The 24,642-nt window shown below is 38.4% G+C and overlaps 1 protein-coding gene across 1 annotated transcript in view; it reads left to right on the top strand.

Annotated features, from left to right (window-relative positions):
- Positions 1–19,105, top strand: part of LOC135470647 (fibrillin-1-like) — a 47,206-nt gene extending 28,101 nt beyond the window's left edge. The window contains exons 11-21 of the mRNA XM_064749681.1: positions 2,342–2,461; positions 3,300–3,419; positions 4,583–4,702; positions 6,585–6,704; positions 7,134–7,253; positions 8,907–9,026; positions 10,077–10,196; positions 13,338–13,457; positions 15,911–16,030; positions 18,310–18,417; positions 19,029–19,105. Coding sequence (XP_064605751.1) covers positions 2,342–2,461; positions 3,300–3,419; positions 4,583–4,702; positions 6,585–6,704; positions 7,134–7,253; positions 8,907–9,026; positions 10,077–10,196; positions 13,338–13,457; positions 15,911–16,030; positions 18,310–18,417; positions 19,029–19,105 — 1,265 coding nt within the window. The remainder of the gene's footprint in view (positions 1–2,341; positions 2,462–3,299; positions 3,420–4,582; positions 4,703–6,584; positions 6,705–7,133; positions 7,254–8,906; positions 9,027–10,076; positions 10,197–13,337; positions 13,458–15,910; positions 16,031–18,309; positions 18,418–19,028) is intronic.
- The last annotated feature ends 5,537 nt before the right edge of the window (positions 19,106–24,642 follow it).

Here is a 24,642-nt window from a genome sequence, read left to right as displayed (position 1 = left end):
GGCCGTCAGCCGGTGGCCTCTGTGGAATTTAGAAATCTGGTGATTTCTTGGCAAATATTAGTCCAGTTTTAACATACACAGTATGTATAGAAAGGAGAAGTCAATTTATGCAAGGAGGAAGCGGTTTTATACCGTTTTGCCGGGTCTCTTTGTCCCACATTGACAGGCCCTCATCAGGCCGTCGGTCGTCAGGGCAGGCCGTCTTTTAGGGCGTCCCTCAATTTTGGTTACTTTTGTGTTAATAAAACACTTAGGTAAAAGCACCAGCACAGCAGCCGTGTAACAGATTTTCCCCATCATCAACAGTGTCTTCAAATCCTCGCTTTAACTTATTTCGATATGTATTTTATTTAACCAATAAACCCTGATGAAGTATTTGGAAAGTGAAAAAAAAATCTTCCTATGAAAAGGTGGTTTTTCTGTCTGCAATGTGTTAGATGCATAGAATGTTGAAGAAAAGCTGAAAATGGCTCTTAAATACACGCTCATGTTGGTTGAATGGTCCAGTCTTTTTGTATAAACTGTGTTACGAAAAGGAGGTGAGGTGGGCAATCTCTGAAACGGAGTGTCTCTGAATGAACGCAGACGACATTTGTAACTTCGCTGTAGGTCATCGGTCGACCGCAACCGGAAAACTGGATCACCAGACAACCGGGGTGTTTATGTGTATGCACTGTAAATATATGCCTTTTTGGAATTAAAATGACAAATTAAATTAATTTATCTGAAATATTTTAATTTTAAAAAGCAGGTCAAGAAGGTCGCCTATATATTCCGACTCGAACCCATGACTTCCACGTCGATATAAAGCTTAGTCTGCATAGACACACTCGGTAACAGCTAGACGGCTGCTACAAATCTCTTGTGTCAACATCAGCGGGCCTCATAGTAGTTCTTGTAATACAAAAGACAAAGATATCAATTTAACAATGAATGAAATTATACCAATACAGTAAAAACTAAGAAGATCTTTTGAACAAAGGTTAGATGTACTGTGATACAAATCCCATGCAAGTTGGGTTCTTACTCACATCTTCTTTTATACCTAAGTCGGGACTTGAAAAGGCCTCAAAATAAAAATACATTGACATACATGAACAGTGGGACATTTTCAGTTGGCTGTAGAATCTATAAAGATATTAAAATTTACATTTTGTTACAAACCTATCCGGTATATGTCTACAAAATGTTAAAGAATAAAAAGTGTAAGAAAACATTACTTTTTGCCTTATTTGATACATCTGCTTCAAACCCCGCGTTAACGTATCACCTCCTTTAGTGAATGAAACTTTATCGCTTTGAAGTGTGTTTTTGCAAAGGTGAAGGTTTCACGAGCATTAAATTTATATTTACTCGATTTCACATCACGACAAAGCCGATGTTTATGGCAAAAATTCTTTTTAATGTGTACTTATTTCTAAGCTTTCTTTCACTTTATGTACGCTATGCTTTCACTTTAACACTTGACATCATTTTCACCACACAAGGAGATTAAAGGTCACAGGGTGTCCTTTTTTCAAAGGAGAAAATATACAAGCCATTTAAACTTCATATCATAGGCTGAAGAGTGTTCCTCGGCAAACTGTCCTCAGTATTTCGATTGTTCTTTTTGAAAAAAAAGATCATTTGTAAATGTTTTTATGAGGTAGATATTTGGACTAACCGCTTGGTATGAAGGTAAATGTACTTAGAAAACGAGACATTTATGTGTAAATGTGCTTAAAATGCATTTGTTTGAATGTAAAATTGTTGCTTATATTCAAATATATGCTTAGACCGGAAATATGATAGTATTAATAAAACTATAAAAAACATCAATATGGCTAAAATCCTGATTCCTTTGTTCGGAGAAAAGACCAAATTAGACCAGAAATAAGTCTACTGAGCATGTGTAATATCCTCATGTAGAGCACAATACATTATACCAGCCAGACGGGCCCAAATACCCAGCTTACAAAAATTATTTTCAAATGGCCGTCTGTCCTTGAAGAAAATTTAACCATGCATATTTACAAAAATATGTATATCTATAGTATTTGTATGAGGTTGCATAATTTGTTTTCATGTTGTCTCCTCCATTAAGAATTTTAACCTATTGCACACATTTTTCTGAAAATTGTGTGTATAATGTTGTCGATTGAGGCTATCAAAAGATAAATGATAAAAATGAGAAATGTCTTGGAGTCACAAATGAATTCATCAAATAAAGGTTACTTTGATAAATGGATATTCGTAAAACCCACCTTTTCCAGCCCTAATTTGTCATTCAGACTACCTCAAACTTACAAGACAAAAGAGCAATGCAACCCTTTCACAAAACCATTACATTTATGATCTGCAGATATAGACGAGTGTGAGGGTGCACACGACTGTGACTTCCCAGCCGTGTGCTCTAACACTAACGGTAGTTACCTGTGTGAGTGCCCGGATGGGTTTACGGGGGATGGTTTCTCTTGTGAAGGTCAGGACTCATTACATATTTTAAAGATATCATTTTGTTGTACGACATGGGCAGGGTAACAAAATCTACAAAATCACGGATGTTCAACTGCCCGTGTGTTTTTTCTCTTATTTGAACCAATAATCAGATATACATAGAGTCGTGCGGAATATAAGTTTAAGGTTGTATCCCTTGACCGCACGATGATCGCCAATAATTCAATATTTCCTCGTCTAATGAACAATGTCCTATACATCTCTATGGATAAGACGGTTAGGATAACTCATGCGCCATTTGTGCAGCTGGGTCAAGGATTTGCTTCCGAACTGAAGAGTCATTGATTGGATAATATTGCCACCCAGACATGATCGTTTGTTGATACACTGGAAATTTCTACACTGTTATCTTGCGCCTATAGTCTGTTTCTTTTAGCTAGTCGCTTATATTCCAAAATTGCATTCGATCAGTGACACGTAACAAGACAAGCTCTGTACATGGATATGTTGAACGTTCATATTCTTGCAAACAAGATGACGTTAGAAAACCACTTTTCTAATTTATATTTTGTTAAACTGCATAAGCTCGATTTCGACCTCAAGAACTCGTTGCCTCGGATGACGTCATAATTATTATTATATTATTATTTTATATATATATGGGAATAAATGGGCTAGTGGCCAAAGGAAAAAAAATGAGTATCATCGTTTGTGTACTGCTACAGCCTGAAGTGGTTGCTATTGAAATGATTGGTAGTCGTCTCTATCAATTTGCATTGAGTAATGTAATATGGTTATTATATCAGCAGCCAGCTCGTCATCTGTGGATATGCCTCATACCCGTGTTTCTGACTTATCTGCAGATATAGACGAGTGTAAGGGTGCAAACGACTGTGATCTGTGGGCTCGGTGTTCTAACACCAACGGTAGTTACCTCTGTGAGTGCCCCGATGGATATTCCGGAGACGGGTACTCCTGTCAAGGTTAGGTCCACATATTTTACTGACAATTGCAACAGTTTGTCTAAACAAACCAAGTTACTAGGATGTGTGAGCACATCAAAGAATCAAACCGATGATTCCAAAGGTCATAATTTACACTTTCTGAATAATCTGTATGTCCGTAGCTCAGTTGTGATACAGAATGTGGTCATTTGTTCTGGCTTTATAGCCATATGTGGAACAGGATATTGGGTTGATATGTATATAAATTTTCTAATAAAATATGGGATATTGCAGGTCGTGTTGATATGAACTACAGTTTCAGCAGGCATTCCATGCACACATCCATCCCTGTTTAATATCTGCAGATATGAACGAATGTGACGTTGCACAGTTGTGATCCCCTGGCGATGAGTTCTAATGCGCACCGCCCGGGGATTCTACAAAGTAGTAAAAAGAGAGGTTTTGGAGGAGTAGAGGTGGGGGTGGGGTGAAATTTAATACATGGGCGAATTCTGACTTTTCTTGATAATTTTTAAATACGTTTATATATATATATATATATGCATCAATATCTAACCTGTGTTACTTTTCTGAGTCCGTTTGAGGTGCATGTGCAGTACATAAGTACAATATTCACGAAATGAAATGGCAGAGACTGTAGTTTAATCAACTTATTATTATATAAAAAATAACATATTTACCAGACCTTACATTTGTCCATACAAAACACTCCACAGATTTTGATTATATGTCTGCAGATTGTATACTCCTTAACTACGAAGGAAACCTTTTGCTCTCATTGCATTGCAACATGGAGATACATCCGACTGTTGTTTTCGGTGTTCGTTCGGTGTAATTGTAGAGTCAACCCGACGAATTCTACTAGTCGAATGAATATGCACTGTTTCATGGGGATGTAGCATTCGATAAATCGCATCGTCCGAACGCGGCTCCTGGAGGAGACTTGTCCTATTTTCGTTCCACTTGCGGAATACGACGAGTCGATACCACGAAATGCATCGTTTGAACACTTTGGTGTGAAACAAGCAGTGGTTTCCTAGTAAGCAGGAGAATGTTTATTACTTTGGCTGATGAGTAGTGTGATTCTGTACAACCGACCTGAATTGCCAACAATAACGAATCGCTGTCAACTGAAATCATGGTTCAGGACTTCCAATATTTGGCATTTAACACTATTTCAGATATAGACGAGTGTGAGAGCCTACACGACTGTGATCCCTGGGCCTTGTGTTCTAATACTAACGGTAGTTACATTTGTGAGTGCCTGGATGGGTTTTCCGGAGACGGATTTTCTTGTGAAGGTTAGCTCACTTTTAGCCGTCGTGTTCTTGGTGTTTTTCATGTCAAGAAGAAAACCGTCATAGGTTTCAATACTTTCACTCATCAAGCGTTTTACAACGATTAAAAAAATATAGTTAATTCCGGTTGTCATATCACGTGATACGTGATATCGGGTGCAGACAATATACTCTTGTTACCTTGTTTTTTTACAAATTAAGTCACATCTTCCGTTGTTATGTAAAAAAAATATTATGTTACGAAGTCAATCCTACTGGCAGCATGTGTCTTTCTGTAGACATCGATGATTGTGAGGGCACACACGTCTGTGACCACTCTGTGTGACCAGAAGGGTTTCCTGGAAATGGGGTTTCTGGCCAAGGCTAGGTTCATCGTCTAATTACGTGGTTGTGTACAAATAGTCACGTGATATTTCATACATGCCCTTTTTTGGAATTTATTTACTTGCTCAGATTTTAGTGGAATTAGATACTTGGAATTTATGCGTTGACACACACATTCGTTTTCCAACCATCAATCAAGATGGACGTTCTAGGCCAATTCCCAAAACGAGGTTTTACACGAGTCACCAAGAAAGTTTATAAAGACCTTCATTCATGAACACGTTTGTACCAGTGTTTTGGAGAGACACGGCTGCTGTCATAGTACAGTTTACAAAAGTAAACGGGTATGCCTCTTTAGATATTTAGCCCTGTGACATTTTAGACACTCTTGGGAACTTCGTTTCAGTAAGATGAAGACGTCTAGTCAGAAACCAGCCACCTGTCACTAAACACTAGAAACTGATTTGTTATCCCGTTTTTTTCGAAGTAAGGTTACTCTATTTCTAATCTACAGATGTAGACGAGTGTCAGATTGCGCACGATTGCCACCCTCGGGCCTTGTGTTCTAACACTAACGGTATTAATGTCCGTGAGTGCCCAGAGGAGTTTTCCCCGAGACGGATTTTCTTTTTGCTATATCCCACCGAGCTATCCGGGAAGATCATACAACCTTCACGTTTTAGGTGCATTTAAACGTTTGTTGTGACGTCAATCGTTTGATTATAATGTTATATATGAAGGGTCCATTGGTTTCTGATCAATGTGAAGTTCATTTTCTAAAAGTTTCGCGTTCAATTCAAATACATCAAATGTTACCAGTGTGAGAAAAAGCAGAGTAGCGTCATCAAATTCTCTTAGGCACAAATATGAACAGGAGGGTGAACGGATGGGTCTAATTTGTGGCATTCTGATTAAAAACATGGATATCTCGAGGTCTGGTTGTGTCAGTGTGACAGAGACTGTATAATCTACTATCGTACTTCCCTACATCATATGTAAGCTTCAATCAATTCAGATTTATTTTCCTGCATGACTAATCATAGACCGAGTCACTGTCCATAATCTTACACTCGAAGTAGTAATCTATATACAGTAAAACTCACTGGACTCCTAGTGGCTAAAAGCGCTAAGCTGTGGCGTTAAACTTCATGTAACATTGTCACGAAAGATCAACCATGTTACGTATTATATTCCACTATGTAAATAATGCGGCTCAGCCGGCAAGAAAGAGCTTTTGTTGACGCTAATTGTGATGTAATTCTTTTTTTTATTATTTGTTTGAAATGACACCACGCTACGTATATGAAGTTTGTCACGTCACGAAGTGAAAAAGACGTTATGCATTTAAAACTGATCACTGATCAAGGATTTTTTCATGGATTTAGAAATTAAAGGATATTGTGATCAGATGCAAATAATCCATCGGGTCTTGTATTTTATTAACCAATTAAAAACTAATATGCGCAAAAAACCTTCTTGGTAAGTCCTCCTGTTATCTCTACGAAGACGTTTTACTCTTCTCTAAAATTGTCTCAGTCCCTCTGTGTGTGTGTCTCTACAGATATTAACGAGTGTGAGGGTACACATGGCTGTGACCCCCGGGCCGTGTGCTCCAACAATAACGGTAGTTTCCTTTGTGAGTGCCCAGAAGGGTTTTTCGGGGACGGATTTTCTTGTCAAGGTTAGATTCATCGTCCAATCAGGTGCCTGGATCACACAATATTTTCTTTTACAAGGTTGGTCATTTTTATCCTTCACATACATGGCATTTCTCCTATCACAATAGCAACAGACCATCACGTATTTCAAAGACATTCACCTACCAGGCGTGTTTATAACTATTCAAATGTTAAACATATTTCCGTTAGTCATGCCATGTGATTGAAGGCAAATAATATCAGGCTGTTGTATTAATCTCTTGCAATGTGAATGAATGCAAATAATACCAGGCTGTTTTATTAACCTCTTGCAAACTAAATGATACGTTCAGTTTATTACGCAAATAGCCATTTTGGTAAGTTCAACGTCTTACGATTTTGAAACATGTTTCAATTTTCCTGTGAAATCCCTTGAAACCTCAGTCCCACTGTGTGTGTGTGTCTGTGTTCAGATATTGACGAATGTAAGGACACACACGGCTGTGACCCCCGGGCCGTGTGTTCCAATACTAACGGTAGTTACCACTGTGGGTGTTCAGAAGGGTTCACTGGAGATGGGTTTTCGTGTCAAGGTTAGGCAGTGTTGTAATTATCACCTAGATAGTTTCATTGACAGCACAACATATCCTTCCTCTAAGGTAGATATAAGTAGTCGCATGGTGTTGTGCAAATAGTCACTTTGTTCCTGGCACCGAAAGCATTCGAAAATACTTTTACATTTGTGTTTCTGGAGGGAATGTTAAGCATCAAAGAAGCTTCCAAGAGTACAAATCGATGCGCTTTCGGGATCTATACCCGACCAGTATCGCGAATGTCTTCAAAACATTGTATTTTGGACTACGCGCAGGTATAGCGAATGTGAAGCTGATGTGATTGTGACCATGTTATCTAACGTATTTTCAAAATTTCCGTCGAGAATAGTTTATTGACATTCATCTAAATTTATCAAAGATACCAGATCAAACACGTAACGAGTTAACTATCTCACTGTCGTCACAATTCTTGTTTTACTATCTAGGCACTATTTTTTTATTTTTTTTTAAGGATTGCAAGTTGTTTTTCTTGTCCTTTCGTCTCATCACATTACCGAATGCAGATAATTTAATTATTTTACTCTTTTGATTGGTGATTTGCGCCGTAAAAATTCTTAACTCAAATGACGTCGAGAATTGAGACGTCGTTCAGGTTTATCGGAAGAAATCAGTATGTCCGGAACAAACCACTGACAAACATTTCAGTATGAAAATGTCCATTTTGGCAAATTTCACACATCTTAGTGTTTTGTGTACCTGTCTTCGGAAATTGCCGAATTTGAGGGTACAAACGACTGTCACCAATGGCCTGTAACGGTAGTTACATTGTACATCTGTTAGTGCTCAGATGAATTGTCTTGTTCAGGTTAAGCCGTGTTTTAATCATCACCTGTACTTCGTTTTGCTGACAAAACATGTGTGCCCTTTATCCAGTCGCATGCCTGGACACAAATTGTCATCTTACGTCGACAGGCACATATGCCACTTTAGTTCTGGCACCTGCAACACTTGGAATCACCTTTGCAGCTATGCATAAGTAAAAATAACCTTAAAGAGTTCGGTGCACAGGTTTTTCTGCCGAGGTTATAACACGTTATCATTTATAATGTCTTTCACATCGGATAAAGTATTATCGACATTTCTAGACTTTCAGTGAGGAAATATTTGGATAAGCATTGACAATTTTATTTCCTTTCATCGCGTGACGATTAGCTAAAACCAGTCCACCCGGTATTCATTAATTCTGTTATAATGTAAATAATTTCAGTTTATTTACAAAATAAGAAAATTGGTAAGTTTCGCTGGCTATGTTTGGAAACAGTCAGTCCATGTTTCTGTACGTTTGTCTTCTTATGTAAACAAACGTGAGACAATCAAAGCATTTAATGAGGGGATGGGAATTACATGCTTTCGAATTGGAAAAATGGCATCAACTGTGCTTTTGACAATTAAGGTAAAAATGTTGCTGTGAAAGAGCGCTTTTAGTGATCTTCTGTCAGTGCAAATTCCGATATTGACTGTGATGTGATCAGTCGTAAATAATCACAAGGTGTTTCATTAATCCCTTACAAATTAAGTTACAGCTTAAATTTTTACGCAAATAACCTTTTTGGTAAGATCCACGTGTTTCAGTTTTAAAATACATTTTAGTATTTCTTTGAAACCCTTCTGTCTTTGTGAGTCTGTCTGCAGATGTAGATGAGTGTGAGAGTACACACGAATGTGACCCTCAGGCTGTGTGCTCCAACACTGACGGTAGCTACCTCTGTTTGTGCCCAGAAGGGTTTTCCGGAGAGAGGTTTTCTTGTGAAGGTTAGGCTGTGTGTTCATGTCACTTAGATAGTAATAAGGTACCGCATTGCAAATATTCACATGGTTTGTCAAACTGCAACATTTGGGAGCGTTTTGAAATTGTAATCTTAAGACCATTAAATATCTACAGATGTAGATAAGTCTGACAGTGCGCATAATGACATTTTCAGTCTTCATGCCTGAAGATATGGGTTTCTTTGACATGCACAAGAGCAAAGGTCAAACACAAGTTAAGCTGTTTGAGGAAAAAGTAAGTGTCCAAAGTTGAGCCAAAAGGTGTTTGAACTGATTACTGCTGTGCACCTTTGAATGAGAAATCAGTTGTATTAGCCCTACTGAATCTTTATTGCATGTTATACAATTGTAAAACTTATCAGGGCGATAATTTGTTGTGTAATCCTTCAATATTTCACATCCAGTGGAGCGTTGTGGGTGAAATATTTCAACTTCTATATGATCATTAAAAGTGCTTATTTGAATGTTTTATTAATGTCTGAAACGTTTTTTAACCACTCGTGCTATCGAGGATCGTTTAGCACTTAGCTAGGCGCTCTCAGATTGTAATCCCACAAACAGCAGTGCATGGTCCTTGAGATAGTATTCGGACGTATTTCAGATATTGACGAGTGTAAAACACCTGACTTATGCGCAGGTAACGCAACGTGTGCGAACTTCCCAGGTGGCTTCCGCTGCACGTGCGCTCGGGGATTTAAACTCCAGCAAAATAAATGTGAAGGTGTGTTAAAGCTCATCAGTCTATCTTGTTTTATTATCTTTGTAATCCAGTAACCATGAGCAAATAAAAACACTGTCCGAGGCTTTGGATAAAATGTTTTGTTTTCATCAAAGGCATTCTGCTGAATTCATACCGGAAATAGCAAGAACAGCGTATCTGGTTAAAGTGAATAAAACCATTAATTTTCTAGGTTAATCGGAAACACTCAGTAACACTGATCCAATTTGCAAGTTAGTCCGTGTAAACTGCTGTAAAGAAGATACTTCCCATCAAAAGAACATTTTTGATTGAAATGGACAGCTTAATATTTACAGATATTGATGAATGTCAGAACACAACTATCTGCTATTCCTATGGCGCTTGCAATAACCTTCTGGGTAGCTATGAGTGCGTCTGCGCCTCGGGCTACTCACTAAATGGATCAGCCTGTCAGGGTGAGTCGTTAATGCCGCCCCGTTTGGCGGGGTAACTCACGTGGCACAACTCACGCAGCACACCTGGTTGGATAACTCACGCGGTAAACCTGGCTGAATAACTTCCGGGGCACACCTGAATGGATAACTTTCACGCAACACCTAGCTGGATAATTCACTTGACACATTTTACTGGATAACTCACACGGCTCACCTGAATTTGTAACTCACAAAGCATATCTGACTGGATCATTCTGATTTTTTTCCCAATTCTCACGTGTTCACATCATGAAGAATTGCTGTGTTCTTTTTATCTAACTTTTTAATGAGTCGTAATAGAACTTTGCTTTTCTCACATCACCTTGTAGAATCACAAATTGCTTGAGTAGACATTTACAGAGCCGGCTATAATTTATATTAACACTTCAGTAAGCGTTAATTCAGAAAACAGCCTGTAGCTTAGATTCTACACTATTAAATTTACCTGCTCAAAGAAGCAAGTTTGGCCAAATCAGAAACTTTTTCGTCTCAAATGGCATCTCTAACGGCGTCTAAGCGCGTGCAGATAAAGCACATCGAAAACAAGTCGTAGTAGAAATTATGAGTCCTCTAAATATCAACATCTCAGCAGGTAATTTTGTTACCACTATATCATCAGTCTCAAAAGCACACCTTGTTTATTTTACTACAAGCACCGGTTATTCTTAATGCCTGGTAAATCCTACGATGTGTTTGTTCCCACTGGAAGGGAGGGGTGTGAAATGAGCAATGGAAGGACAAGTTTGTCAATGGTGTTGTTACTGTTAGATTATTATCGTGAAAACACAATCTTAGGATCAAGAAACGAGAATGCAAGCCTAAAATAATACTAGTCTTACTTGATAAATCTTCTTCGTGTTGTCATATTTTTCATCGGAGATGCTGGAGCTCCGACCACACTTCAGCATAACTAGATGTTGTACATGAATGTTGAAGAAGACTTAATTTTTCTCAAAACGCCACGTGGTGGCCCGTGAGCAATTGCATATACAAATATAAAAATAACAATGACAGTAGCGAAAACTGCGAAGGTATAACACACAGTCATTAATATGTGTGCGACATTTGTATACATAAATAATGATTCAGCGTATAAAGTATAGTTTATAATCACAAGATAGAATGATTAACTCCAGCAAAATAAACACAATGGGACAATGTTCACTCTGTATTAACGTATGACATCATGTGATGTAATGTAGGACATTGCATAGAAATTTTAATGAACGAACACAGTCGGATCGCTTTGCCTTTTTCATTATTAAATCTTTTTTAAATGTTAATTCTAAACTTCCTTTGGTAAGCCAGTGAAGCCAAAACAATCTATACAGTATTATGGCCACAAGGTCATTAAAATATGTGTATCACTAAACCATCTTGTGAATCTCTGAACTACTGGATATAAGTGTCAGTATATAACACAAATAAATATAACACATATGATGCCACTCTTTGCACAGTATTTAAGTGTTCCATGTTAAATGGAGAATCCCATGACATGAGATTATGTGGAATTTGAATCCGTATACTGTGAATAGCTTACACGAAATTATTCTTTTAATCAAAACTGTTTATACCTTCCTGAAATCTAGATTATGTAGTAATGTTTAAATAAAGAGCAGAACATTTATTCAGTTTTTGATTGATGTTTTACGCCGTACTTATACGACCGCGATTAGCATTATGGTGGGAGGAAACCGGGCAGAGCTCAGGGGAAACCCAAGACCATCCGCAGGTTGCTGGATGACCTTCCCATGTACGACCGGAGAAGAAGCCAGCATGAGCTGGACTTGAACTCACAGAGGCCGCATTGGTGAGAGGCTCCTGGGTCAATGCGCCGTGCCGGCGAGCTAACCACGGAGGCCACGGAAGCCCCCGTTTTAATAATGAAACAATATGCTTTGTGGAGTATCCGGACTTGCAAAGTAAATCTATTCAGTGTAAATGAGGATAAATAAAAAGTAGAGTTTTAAGGGGAAATCAGTGCAAAGCTCGTGACGAAAGGATGAATTAAAATTGATGATTTATAGACCGTACAAGGCAGATAAGAATAGAAACTAGCCTTTCTTAAATCCTCTCTCTCTCTCCGAAAACAGAACACTTATTAAATACATACAATGTAGGCCTATATTTATATCAAAGATGACTATAGGTAACAAAACAGCTCCTGATCATGACTCATTCTTAAGAATTAGACTGCATTTTTTTTCACTAACACCAGTTTATGTATTTTCCTGAATCATATTCTTCTCAGTGTCACATAGGTTCCACACTATGTCGTAGTTCATCTTCACCGAGAAACCTACTTGTCTGATTGTGTATGCCATCATATATTCTAGTAAAAGAAATAGTTGTAGAACTCGATACGTTGTGGGGAATATTTAATATTTAAACAGTAAAAATATTTAATAGTAAAAGTATTTAATAGTAAAAACTGCATTGGTTTATGTCTGCAGATGTAAATGAATGAGAAGGTGCACACGACTGTGATTCTCGCGCTGTGTGCTCCAACATTAACGGTAGTTACATTTGTGCATTCCCGGAAGTATTTTGGGGGGGGGGGGGGGGCGGGTTATCCTGTCAAGGTTAGGTCGTGTTTTGTTTGCCGCACCCAATGAACTTAACGAATGCATCATCCCATCTGTCACTATTTTATTCAGTGGCATTTTGAAAGTTTATCGTTTTAAATGTCTTGCAAACATACAGATGATATTTTGTGTAATTTACTCTGGGAACCAGCGTTTAATTCATGTAGATATACATGAAATCGGACATGAATAGCTCCGGAAAACAACGACCGTGTGATTCAAACATTTGATGAAAATTCAGATGTTGAAAATTTGGCTTTACCTGTGTTGCACATGTTTGGAAAGAGGCCTGCTTTGTTTTTTCTATATATGCTTAGCTGTCTTGACTTAAACAATGTTTTAGGCATATTGGTGAATAACTATAGTGGTAGAGAACTGAAGGCAAAAATTAAAAGTAAATTTGAACAAGTAATATGAATATATTTCGGGGATGTTACCACTTTTTAAAGAGCTCCCTATTTTTGCCCCACCCCCGCACTCCCCACTGGTACACTTCTACTCTGGCGTTTAGTTGTGACATTTCATGTGTCTCCAGATATAGACGAGTGTGAGGGTGCAAACGACTGTGACCCCCAGGCCGTATGTTCTAACACTAACGGTAGTTACGTGTGCGAATGCCCAGAGGGGTTTTCCGGAGACGGATTCACTTGTCAAGGTCAGATCGTGTTTTGTTCATAACGTCCAATAGCCTCACTTGTGCATGAATTGCATAAGCACCACTTTCGGTTTTGAGGATCTTGAAGGCACTTGAAAGCACCTTGGTACTTTTAACCATGGCACCTTTAACTCACCCACTTTCTCGAGATGTTGTCATTCTTATACACGATTAGAAGCGTATATAAGTGATGCAAACAGCTAAGGTTGAATCTGGAATATTTTATTGCTTGTTATTTCAAAAGGAATTTGAGGAAAAATAGAAATGCAAGACTTTCTTGTCAACGCTTCGTATAATGGTAATAAGTTAAAATCATTTATTGGAAGCCTAGTACTATATTTTTTTGTTTTGTCACATGCAGAGTTGGCTATCATTGAGGTAGATATTCTGAAGCAATAAGACCACAACCCATGCTTACGGCTGGCTTGAAAATAACATGCAAACAAACGGAATGGAAACACGAAACATATTCATTGTTGCACTACAGAAAGCAAGTGGTTGACAAAAATCTCGAAAGGTATTTTGTGCGCGGAGCTCAATTATATATTGTCTTTTTAAGGCTAGAATACGTGTCTCGTTCATTTAGTTGGTTGTGAGAAAGTATTGACAAACTGCGGAGTGGGTGTCTTTGAAGAACACAGCATGTAGTGCAGCTAATGCAAAATAACCAGCCAATGATATACCCATGTTTTGTAGGCTCCATGTGTTGATTTCATAAAGTCTGTATGGTTTTGCTTTGGTCATCAACAAACGATGTACAGGGATTAATTATAATTCATTCCACCGAGGCAACTAAACATCATTACACAGATGGTAATACAAGTATGAAAGTTAAGTCCCACTTCAACATAATCCTCATGGCACAGACATTACAGATTACAGACAAAAAAGTCATACTTTCGTCTGTAATGACGGAGATGGTTAGAAAAGGAATCAGATGAAATACAGTTGTGTCATGACGCAGATGACACGAAAAGAAAGAAAGTTTAACTTCAACTTGTCAAAACCATCATGACATAGATGATAACACGTTATCACGACTGGACATATATAATGTATCTAACCGTTTTATTATGTAACCCTGTGTTCGAAGAAACATGCGTGCATAATTGCGTTTTATTGATTTATTTAATTGTTTTATTTCCAGGTTTTTTACAACACCCACTATTTACCATTATGCAGCACTGGTACTGATGAAGCCTTTTACCTTGTCATTCTTAGCGTACTGCACACCCAGTAGCCGCTCTTCTCCATGAACGCCACGTGCAAGGTCCCCATGACTCAAACCACATCTACTGTAACACCATCACTACCGCTGTAACACATTCCGATATCACAAAAGACGAGCTTGACTGAACCCCCATTTAGTTCCCATTAAAAGCTAACGTTCTAAGTTTCTACATCTCAAGCTGTTCATCCCAGTAATTTTTGGTCAATAAAATTTGATTGTGTACAAAGATTTATTTATTTATTTGATTGGTGTTTAACGCCGTACTCAAGAATATTTCACTTATAAGACGGCAGCCAGCATTATGGTGGGTGGAAACCGGGCACAGCCCGGGGGAAACCAATGACCATCCGCATGTTGCTGGCAGACCTTCCCACGTACGTCCTGTGAGGAAGCCAGCATGAGCTGGACTTGAACTCACAGCGCCCGCATTGGTGAGATGTGTGAGAGTTTTAGACATTGATAATGTTCGGTGTCCTTGCATAACTTTCTCCTGATCAGAATGTGCATGACCCAGTTATTCACCGGTATATTAACTAATATTGATATTAAGTGATTTTATTTTAAATAAAGCCAAGGCTAACAGAATCGACAAAGCCACTTGTGACAAGTGACGAATCAAACTCAGGCCGATTTTTAAGGTAAACATTAGGGAGAGCGGAGTTTTACAATGTAAAATAAAGTGAGAAAAAAAATTAAGTACAAGTTTCAGCGGATTATCCAGTGAAAATAACATCTTAAACTTGCTTCACTTTAATATTTTTCCATCTTTTTCACTAAAAATAATAGTGAAAATATACTCATTTTACTATAATGTGGAATGCTAGTGGCGTGAAACCAAAATTTCTCATGTTTGTTTTCCCCACGGATATATAATACAAGTGGACTTATCGTGACATTATTTGAAATACTAGGTTTGGGGTGAAAGCAAGCTTAGGGGATTATTGTCAGGAAAAGTAGCCTATTAGCTCACCACAACATCCTAATACTGTGCTGCAATTAATTTCGCACAAAAATATCCTAAAAAATAAGTAATGCTAGTTTCAGATTCAGTTTTCAACGGTATCTCGACAGACGACGACGTGATCTTATGTTGTCTTATCCTTTAAGTCCAAATGTGTTTGCGGAATCAGCTGGTTCAATCTCTAAGGCAAGTGTACCGGAAAGCTTTTGTATCACTTTACTTAATTATTTGTCTACAAGTGTCAAAGTTTCTTTGATTCAGACATTGACGAGTGTCAGCGACTTAACCAGTGTGGGTTGTGGGCCCAGTGCACGAACACTAATGGCAGCTTCGCCTGTGACTGTATGGAAGGCTATGCTGGGGATGGTTACAACTGTCAAGGTAAAGCAATCCACGAGGACGGTGTAATTGTCATTCAGGTATAATCAGGGATGGATCGTCGAGTGAAGTAAACCTTTTAGTTGCATTGTTGTTTATTTATTTATTATTTTTTGTTTTTTACGCCTTACTCAAGAATATTTCACTTATACGACGGCGGCCATCATTATGGTGGGAGGACACCGGGCAGAGCCCGGTTGAAACCCACGGTCATCCGCAATTGCTGCCAGACCTTCCCAAGTACTGTATTGTTGTTGTTGCTCTTGTTATTGCTCTTGTTGTTGAGAGTGATATTCTTCTTCCTACCTGAATCGTCGGGTGCTTTTATGAAATGTGCTTGCGTTGCACCTTTTGGTCGCATATCGGTGTTTTTTTTCTTGTTTCTAGCTGGTTCGTACAGCAAGACGCTCCGGTATTTATTCTCTAATTATACACACTGGTAAAATAGTTGTAGACGCGTATAATTCTTTTGCACATACATACATGTTTGTACAACTTTTTTTTTGTACAGATGTGGACATTTTGCTCTATGTCCAAGCTATTTTGCAAATACCTAAAATAAATGTAGCTGTACCTACGTTGAACGTATATCCCCATATGTGCAGAAGAATTGCAGATAAGTACAAACCCTTAGCTCTTATACATGTTGAATAAAAGCTCATTAGACATATATATAGTTCTATTGTACATATGCATCATTCTTTTGTACAAAAGTATTTGTAACAGTTTTGCTTTTTTACAAAGTAGCATGTCAAAAAGATCTCTATCAAGAATAGGGATTTCTGGCAAGGATTTCGTATTTTTCTGTCTTTATGAGCACAGCGGCAGCTATCCTGCTATGTATTATAAAGTAAAACAAAAGGACTAGTTCCTTGCTTTCCTTTTCAGTGGAGGAAGAATTTCTTGATATGCTGGGTACCAAACACCCTTAATTTTACAAAATGTATGTGCACAAAATCTTCAGATATGTATAATAAAAGTTTATTAAACATATGTAAAATACCTTAACATATTTACAATCTGAAAAGATGTGGGAGCCCATCTGTATTTGTCGTAATCACAACCCTTGGATATCAGAGGTACATGTGACACTCCACGACACTTATTCGCGGAGTACAAGCTGGGGGTGTGTACGTTTTACGCATGCGCGGAGTACCATAAATCCACTGCTTATGTTGTTGTTACGTTCGTCTTCAGGGCAACTGCATGTACGTCCTCATGAACTCCCGCTGAGGATAATAGGTTTATGGCTTTGTATTCTATCAGCCAGAAAAAAAGCTGAAAGGGGTGAACAGGTCAGGGATTTGGCTAATAGCTGATACATGAACTCCTTCCGAAAAAATGATGTTTTCTACATTTTTTATTTCTACAATTTTAAAACACTAAATAAGTGTGTATATATTCTTGAGATATAGTACCGACTTCAGAATCATTAGAGATCTAATGACGAATTGAAGATGAAGGTGTTTATCTCTGTTAATTTGATTCAGTTTTGCATGCTTTACAGCCTGTTTGGATATTGATTGTGCCAGATGTATCGGAATGTGATCTTACCACCCTTGTGCTTTGTCAGAGAGAACATGATATTTTTATTATCTTTGGTAATTGAGACTTCATAAATTTGACAGCTGTCTTGGTGGTATCAGTAAGTGAATCACATTTAAGACTCTAAAGTGATTTGATTTAGCTTCATTTACTTTAATTAATTAACTTATGAAGAATTAAATTTGTGGCAAAGATATAAGCGTTACTGTTTTTAAACTCATCTATGATTCTATGAATATTCTCTATTGAACAGAAACTGGGGGTACGGTTGCGAGCGTGACATTTGATTAGGTGTTTGTGCCCTAACTTATTTCCTATGTCTTGGGAACAATTGCAAGAAGATGACTGGGTGTATCTCTTTGTGAACCAGTCTATATATTAGGGCGAGTTGAACATGTGAAAAAGGCTGTGAGGTATTCAAACTGCCGCGGATCATTTATCTGTGATTCTGAAAGTCTAGTGTCGTAACCTAGCTCCTGATGGCGGGGTAGCAAACAAATGTCAGCAGATTTATCAGCTATATTGTCTACGAGTCCAGAAAAGTCTCATAAAGGCGCAAAAACTATAAAAAATATTAATATATCAATAATTGTTTTTCTACCTGTGACGAGAAGATCTATGCACAGACTTTGTTGTTGGGTGTGGTGTACTATACTTATTGTGTTTAATTATCGGATGCATCTCTTAAATGCGCATGCGTCGCAGAGTGTGACCACAAATTCTATTTGTTCTTTCAGATATAGATGAATGTAGCGAGAATAGCGCTTGTGGAGAGGATGAAGATTGTGTTAATAAGCTCGGGGATTACGAGTGCCGGCCAAAGTCTACTACCGTGAGTGAGACAGGTGAGTAGAATGGCAATTGGTTGAACGTTTGTCTTCATAGAAGTTTTGTGTGTGGCATGAGCAGTACTTATCTATCTGGGGTCCGTTTTACGCTATTTACGCAACGCAGTTACGCTGGCCCAAGATGAAGTATGTCTTCACTATGTGCTACAATAGACGTTACGCCAGCCGCAAATTGCGATTGGCTCGAAGAAGATGGATGTGAGTGCCTTTTAGCGAAATTGCATGCCGTATACAATATCCACCTATCTGACTTGGAGCAAATTCACTCAGTTTGGTATGTTTGGTAAAGACACTGTTAACACAAACAAAGCACGCGATGGCATGATGTTATACATGTAACATGCGCGTGTGCATCTTTTGACGTATACAGTGTTCATTTGTCTGATACAGAACGAGTTCTGTGATTTTATTGCACATTGGTCAAGAGGTAGAAGGCCTGTTATACGGTTTGCAGTGACGAGTTTCGGAAATTCCAGTAACTTGCATTACAAAATTCCGGATTAGATGATATTTGTTTATACTTTGACTTTATACTTTCACTTTGAACATAGCTTAGTTGTTCTCATATTCAGTATATTTGTAACGAGTGGTTGACCTTGTCTTTTCAGCCAAAAACGCAAGTGCCATTGGGACCCGATGTGGAAGCAGCATACTGGTGTTGATCGTCTTGCGATATATTGTATGAGCGCCAGGAACTGGAACACGGGTTTCACGTCACCAAGAAACTGTTTGGAAAGTGTGTATTTGTATACAATGCACACAGCAATACAAACTGATGAACAGAAAATGCATGTGTGTGTGTGTGTGTGTGTGTGTGTGTGTGTGTGCAAAAACACTTGTTTGACTTATGGACATGTTATACAATGCATAGAGGAAAAGACGACTAAAATATGTTATACTATTTAAGAAGAAGATTTTCTTGCTTACTTGTCGAATAAAGGGTTATTTTACGACATGTAGTTGTATAAATTAGTACAGGTAGCCATTCTGTGCAATATGCATTTCATGTATGTGCATATTTATGTGAAAGATATGTCTGGAAGACCATATCTCACTGGATGATTTATTTAAGGCCGTATTGTATTGCTTCTATTTTAAATCTTACGAACAGTAGCCCCAGTTACTGTTTCTTTGTTTTAAGCTTTCGTCTGCTTTCATGTGTTTTTGTGTGTTTGGAATTGCGAACATCATGTTTGTTGTTTTTTACCTCAGATTTGTGATTATGGTACGTCTGAATAGGTTCCAACATTCACGTGTCTGTACATGCCTGTATACACTCCCATTTAGACATGGTTACCTATATATATATATATATATATATATATATATATATATATATATATATATATATATATATATATATATATATATATATATATATATTCCTGTATCGACACAACTCCGTATATTTAACCAAGCTGCTGTGGTTTGGTAAAAGCCGTATGCCTGATCATAAATTTAAATACATGACTGAGTCAGGATTTCTTACCTGTATACGTTTTATGAAAATTTTTGGAATAGATCGATGTACCGATCTTACATCCTTTCTGTAGGATCTGACCGCTGTATTATTTTACTTGACATCAATATATGTTGATATGGCGTTATTTATAATATGACATTATTCTGTATGTGTGACATTTCAGTGAATGTGAGAGTTTCATGGAGTCAGGTACCTAACAAACTTATTGCCTTAAGCCAAAGCCGACAAAGCGAGAGAGGTATTTGAACCTGCGACTTTATTCGCTTAGGCCGATATGCTGCGATGAGAACTACGCTTTCGTCAAATAACTACACTTTCTAGCCCCATGTGTGTATATGCATGTATGGGTAGCGCACGGTACGTTGTACGGGTCTATACATGTAAATGAACGTCAATGTCCCATGTTGACGCATGTACAGTACCATAAAGGTATGCGTATTGGGGCCTCCCTGGCCAAGGGGCCAGTGAGTATAACGAAGCATAATGTGTTTTCCTCTCTGGCCTTACATGGAAAGGTCTTGAAGCAACCTGTGGATGGTCGTGAGTTTCACCAGGGCTCTACGCGGTTTGCCCACCCCATAATGATGGTGGCCGTGGTCTTAGTGAAATATTCTTAAGTACGGTGAAAAACATCAATCAAATAAATAAATAAACCAACATATAAAGCGTGAATACTTATCACCTGTATGTGTGGTTGTAATTGACAGCGATTGGATACTACATATGATATAACATTCTTCACGATCAAGATAAATGTGTGGCTAGACATAACAATGAAGACGTGTTGGAATTGATTATAAATGCCACAGAGTCACATCATTCTTCGCTATCACGATTATGTGGTTGAAACATTAAGACAGGGAACTTGGAATATATCACTTCTGTAAACACAGATGTGCTGTGAATCAACAAAGAATGAAAATGCTGATCACTACACTTTATGATAATCGTCAAAAAATCATCAGCACTGTGCAGGACACTTGTACGAGATAAATCTTGCTGGGGTGCATTCCATCTTTCTGTTGCCATACATTTTAATGTTTAAATGACGACAAAACTAGCACGTATATCTATTCCTTTGTCAAATGTCTCACTGTAAGTTACTGAAAAGCTGTCTATCTGATTATATATGTTGATTATTAATAGCTGTGGTTCACTGATAGTTAACAGTATATAAATACCGACTTTTTGTTGATCATACACTCTTTTGTGCGATGCAGTAAAATTATCATATATCCTGTCATGTAATCTGGCTTATTTATTGTTGTTGTTGCCGAACTGACACCTTATGTCATTTTATGTACGTATGTAACATATATAACCTCAGCAAATCAAATATTTATGTTGTAAATTGATAACCAAATAAAGTCTTTAATATATAAACTATGGGCGTTTGAATGTTTCTGTCTTACTCGTTCGTTTGAGAGGGCTTCCTTAACAGTAGGTTTTGTGGAGGGTTTTTCTTCATCTTTAGTATGTGTTGATAATTTGTGTGTATTTATCATTGTTTTCAACAGTTTTTCTCTGTCCTACCACAAGGGTCAGTCCTGTTGATAAACAGACCGGTTTCGACGTCAGCATAGTTTTCGTGCTGATTTGTGGAACACTGTAGCTGCGTTTCCACGATGAGATTTTGATTATAGACTCACAGAATTCGAAAACTGGATTGAGAACAGGGCTAGTGCATTTTATAAGTGTTCGAACGATGCGATTTATCGAATGCTACAATCGCACAGAATTTAGCACATATCATATTTTCATTCGACTAGTGGAATTCGACGAGTCGGCTTGTGTACTCTTTTATTGCTTTCTGATATACGTTACTGTTTCTGCAGAGTTGTACACAAGGGTTGTTCACATGTAAGCCCTGCAGCGCAACTACAGAAAATGGTATGTTTTTACACAGCTTGCAACCAAGTTAATTACCAGGAGCATTTTACCCATTTCAATTCGAATTCAACGAAACGATGAAACAAATCACACCCTGTGAACGAAGCTTTGTGTGGAAAACATCGTACATGAAGTACGGCCAAGCCACAATGTACTGCCATGGAGTGAGTGAGTGCTTGGGGTTTAACGTCGTTCTCAACACTTTTTTCAGTCATCCGGGCCGGTCTACTGCCATGGAGTCTATCAGCTTACTTGTCCTTATGCCGGCCATAAAATGATTTCAGAGTTTAAAGTTACAATGCCTACCGCTTTTAAATATTTTATGAGTTTCAATAATTTTGAACGATAAGACGTGCACCGACGAGTCTGACATTTTGCGAAAGGTAATTATTTCTGTTATTCTAAAATAATAGCAAAAGCTGATTGGATTTGCGCTGATCGATTTCTTTTGGCAAAAATCCCCAGTAGAACTTGATCAAAACAAGATCTTTATCAACGAACATGGTAAAACGTGGCCAGTGTTCACCTTCCCACTTCATTCAGAGTTGCATATGACAGCCCTGTGCTGAATTATGTTTAGCAGCTGTCTTCAGAGCCGTCAAAATTTAAAACCTCTTTACATTGTAGGAATTTGGAGACTTTTGTCTTAAGCTAATATTGATCAGGTGGACAAAATTTAAATTTCTAAAGCGGAAAAAAGCTTTGTGACCATATTTAAATTTTTGACTTAAGTCAGAAATTGCTTTGTGGAATCGGCCCCAGATTTCTGTGCAGTTCAGCAGAGGTAATAGACGGAACTCAGCACGAGGAGAGTATATGGTGATCAGTGCTATGGTTACTGGAAACTGGAATGCCCAGAGTAAACTTTCGTCCTTTGGCAAGTTATATTGGCGGGTTTTCACATGTGAAGTAGGTCATAGTGATGAAAGGCAAGGGGGACGTCAGCGAATTTCATGTAAGACGAAACGAATGGCTGCAGCCATGTTGATCCCACACAAGAACGAGGTTTCAAATAACAAAGTGTAACACAAGATCAGTATTCGCGAACAAAATTTTCACTCCCCATTTCTCCAGGGTTGGAGGTGCAATAGAAACGATACAGAAATAAAACGAAAACATTGCACTTGGGTTACAAACTTACGTGGATTCGAATACAGTAAGGAATGGAAAGGAAAGAGAAGAATCTTGAAAAATCCCTGTTGCGAACCATGTAATACGTACATATGCTTAGGGTTTTACGTCGAATCGAAAAGATGAGGAGTCACTAGGTGTATGTACACATACAATGGGTATTCTTGTGGCAGAGCGAGTCCATGCCACCACCAAAGTATCATGCCAAAGACACTGGAAATGACAACACACCCAGTAACATTATACTGACACTTGGCCAGCTGGTCTTCTTTCCTTGTTCTAAGTTGTTTCCTTGTTTTGGTGCTCAGTACTCAGTGCTGAGCCCCAAAAGACGCCGAAACAACTTCGAGCCACTGAAGCTGTCGAATAATTGAATGAATAAAACGCTGTGACTTGTAATTAAAGCCACTTCGATAACATAAATGTCAGTTTAAACTAGGTGGCGAATTTCATACTTGAAGTAAATACTTAAGTAAAAAAAAAAAATGAAAAAAAAAACAAAAACTACTGTTCATTTTCCTCCGTAATCCGGGATTCTGTTGGTAAACTAAGCCTTTCCCAAGGCACGGTCCGTGTGGTTAATGCGCTTAATGTGCATATTAAACGTTTTGGCAATACAGCATTTTGAGTAATTCTAGGTCAATGGCGCCTAATATATACATAACAGCACATTTTTCTCAAATTGTACATAAGCCATGGAGCTAGGGAGCGTATTATGTGCTTCTATTTAGCCATCTGCATGAACAGTTGAATTACTGAGGTACGTTAACAAGAGACCATATTTCACCGGTGATGTGTGACCATTTGCCAACAATCACACTGTTCTCGTTGCTCTGGTTTTACTCTTTAAGCTGTAGACTTTCTATATGTATACTTATGCATGTGTGTTTATCGTTTTATCGCCGGATGAAGGACCTATTCTGTTCACTGGGCCCCCGTCACGAATCCCAGGTCAGTCGCTTGTTACTCAAAAGCTTGTGACGCCGGAAGATTCATATCAGTGACAAGGGCACGAGGCATCCCCCCAAATGTGGGACACGAATAATACCCGACATAAATTATAAGCAACATTTATTTATTTATTTGATTGGTGTTTTACGCCGTACTCAAGAATATTTCACTTATACGACGGCGGCCAACATTATGGTGGGTGAAAACCGGGCACAGCCCGGTGGAAACCCACGACCATCCGCAGGTTGCTGACAGACCTTCCCACTTACGGCCGGAGAGAAAGCCAGCATGAGCTGGACTTGAACTCACAGCGACCGCATTGGTGAGAGGCTCCTCGGTCATTACGCTGCGCTAGAGCGCTAACCGACTGAGCCACGGAGGCCCCTATAAGCAACATGTTCACATGACTAAGCGTTTTTCGGCTCGGTTTGTCCCTTTTGTTACAGCTCTGCTATTATCTACTAAAACACGCTCTGACTTTCTCAGGTGTGACTTGTGTTCTATCACAAGTATCGTGCACGCCATGCTCAGCCAGGAGACGAGTTTTTGAAACTAAAAATAGACAGTTATAATAAAGAGTATGCTGTACGCGTGCAAATACAAGCCTATAATATCCCTTCCGCTCACAATATGGTAGGCTTCTGTTGAAACCGGTGCATGAACCCGCCATAGTGTAGCAAACTGTATTACCGATAGAGCTCAAACAAACGCAGCTGGGTCCCCAGATAAGTCCTTATTTACAACATGTTGGCGACATTCGCAACCAA

This window comes from Liolophura sinensis, chromosome 7 (assembly GCF_032854445.1).
Source record: "Liolophura sinensis isolate JHLJ2023 chromosome 7, CUHK_Ljap_v2, whole genome shotgun sequence".
NCBI classification, from domain to species: Eukaryota; Metazoa; Mollusca; class Polyplacophora; order Chitonida; family Chitonidae; genus Liolophura; species Liolophura sinensis.
This window is presented reverse-complemented; position numbering and strand designations above follow the sequence as displayed.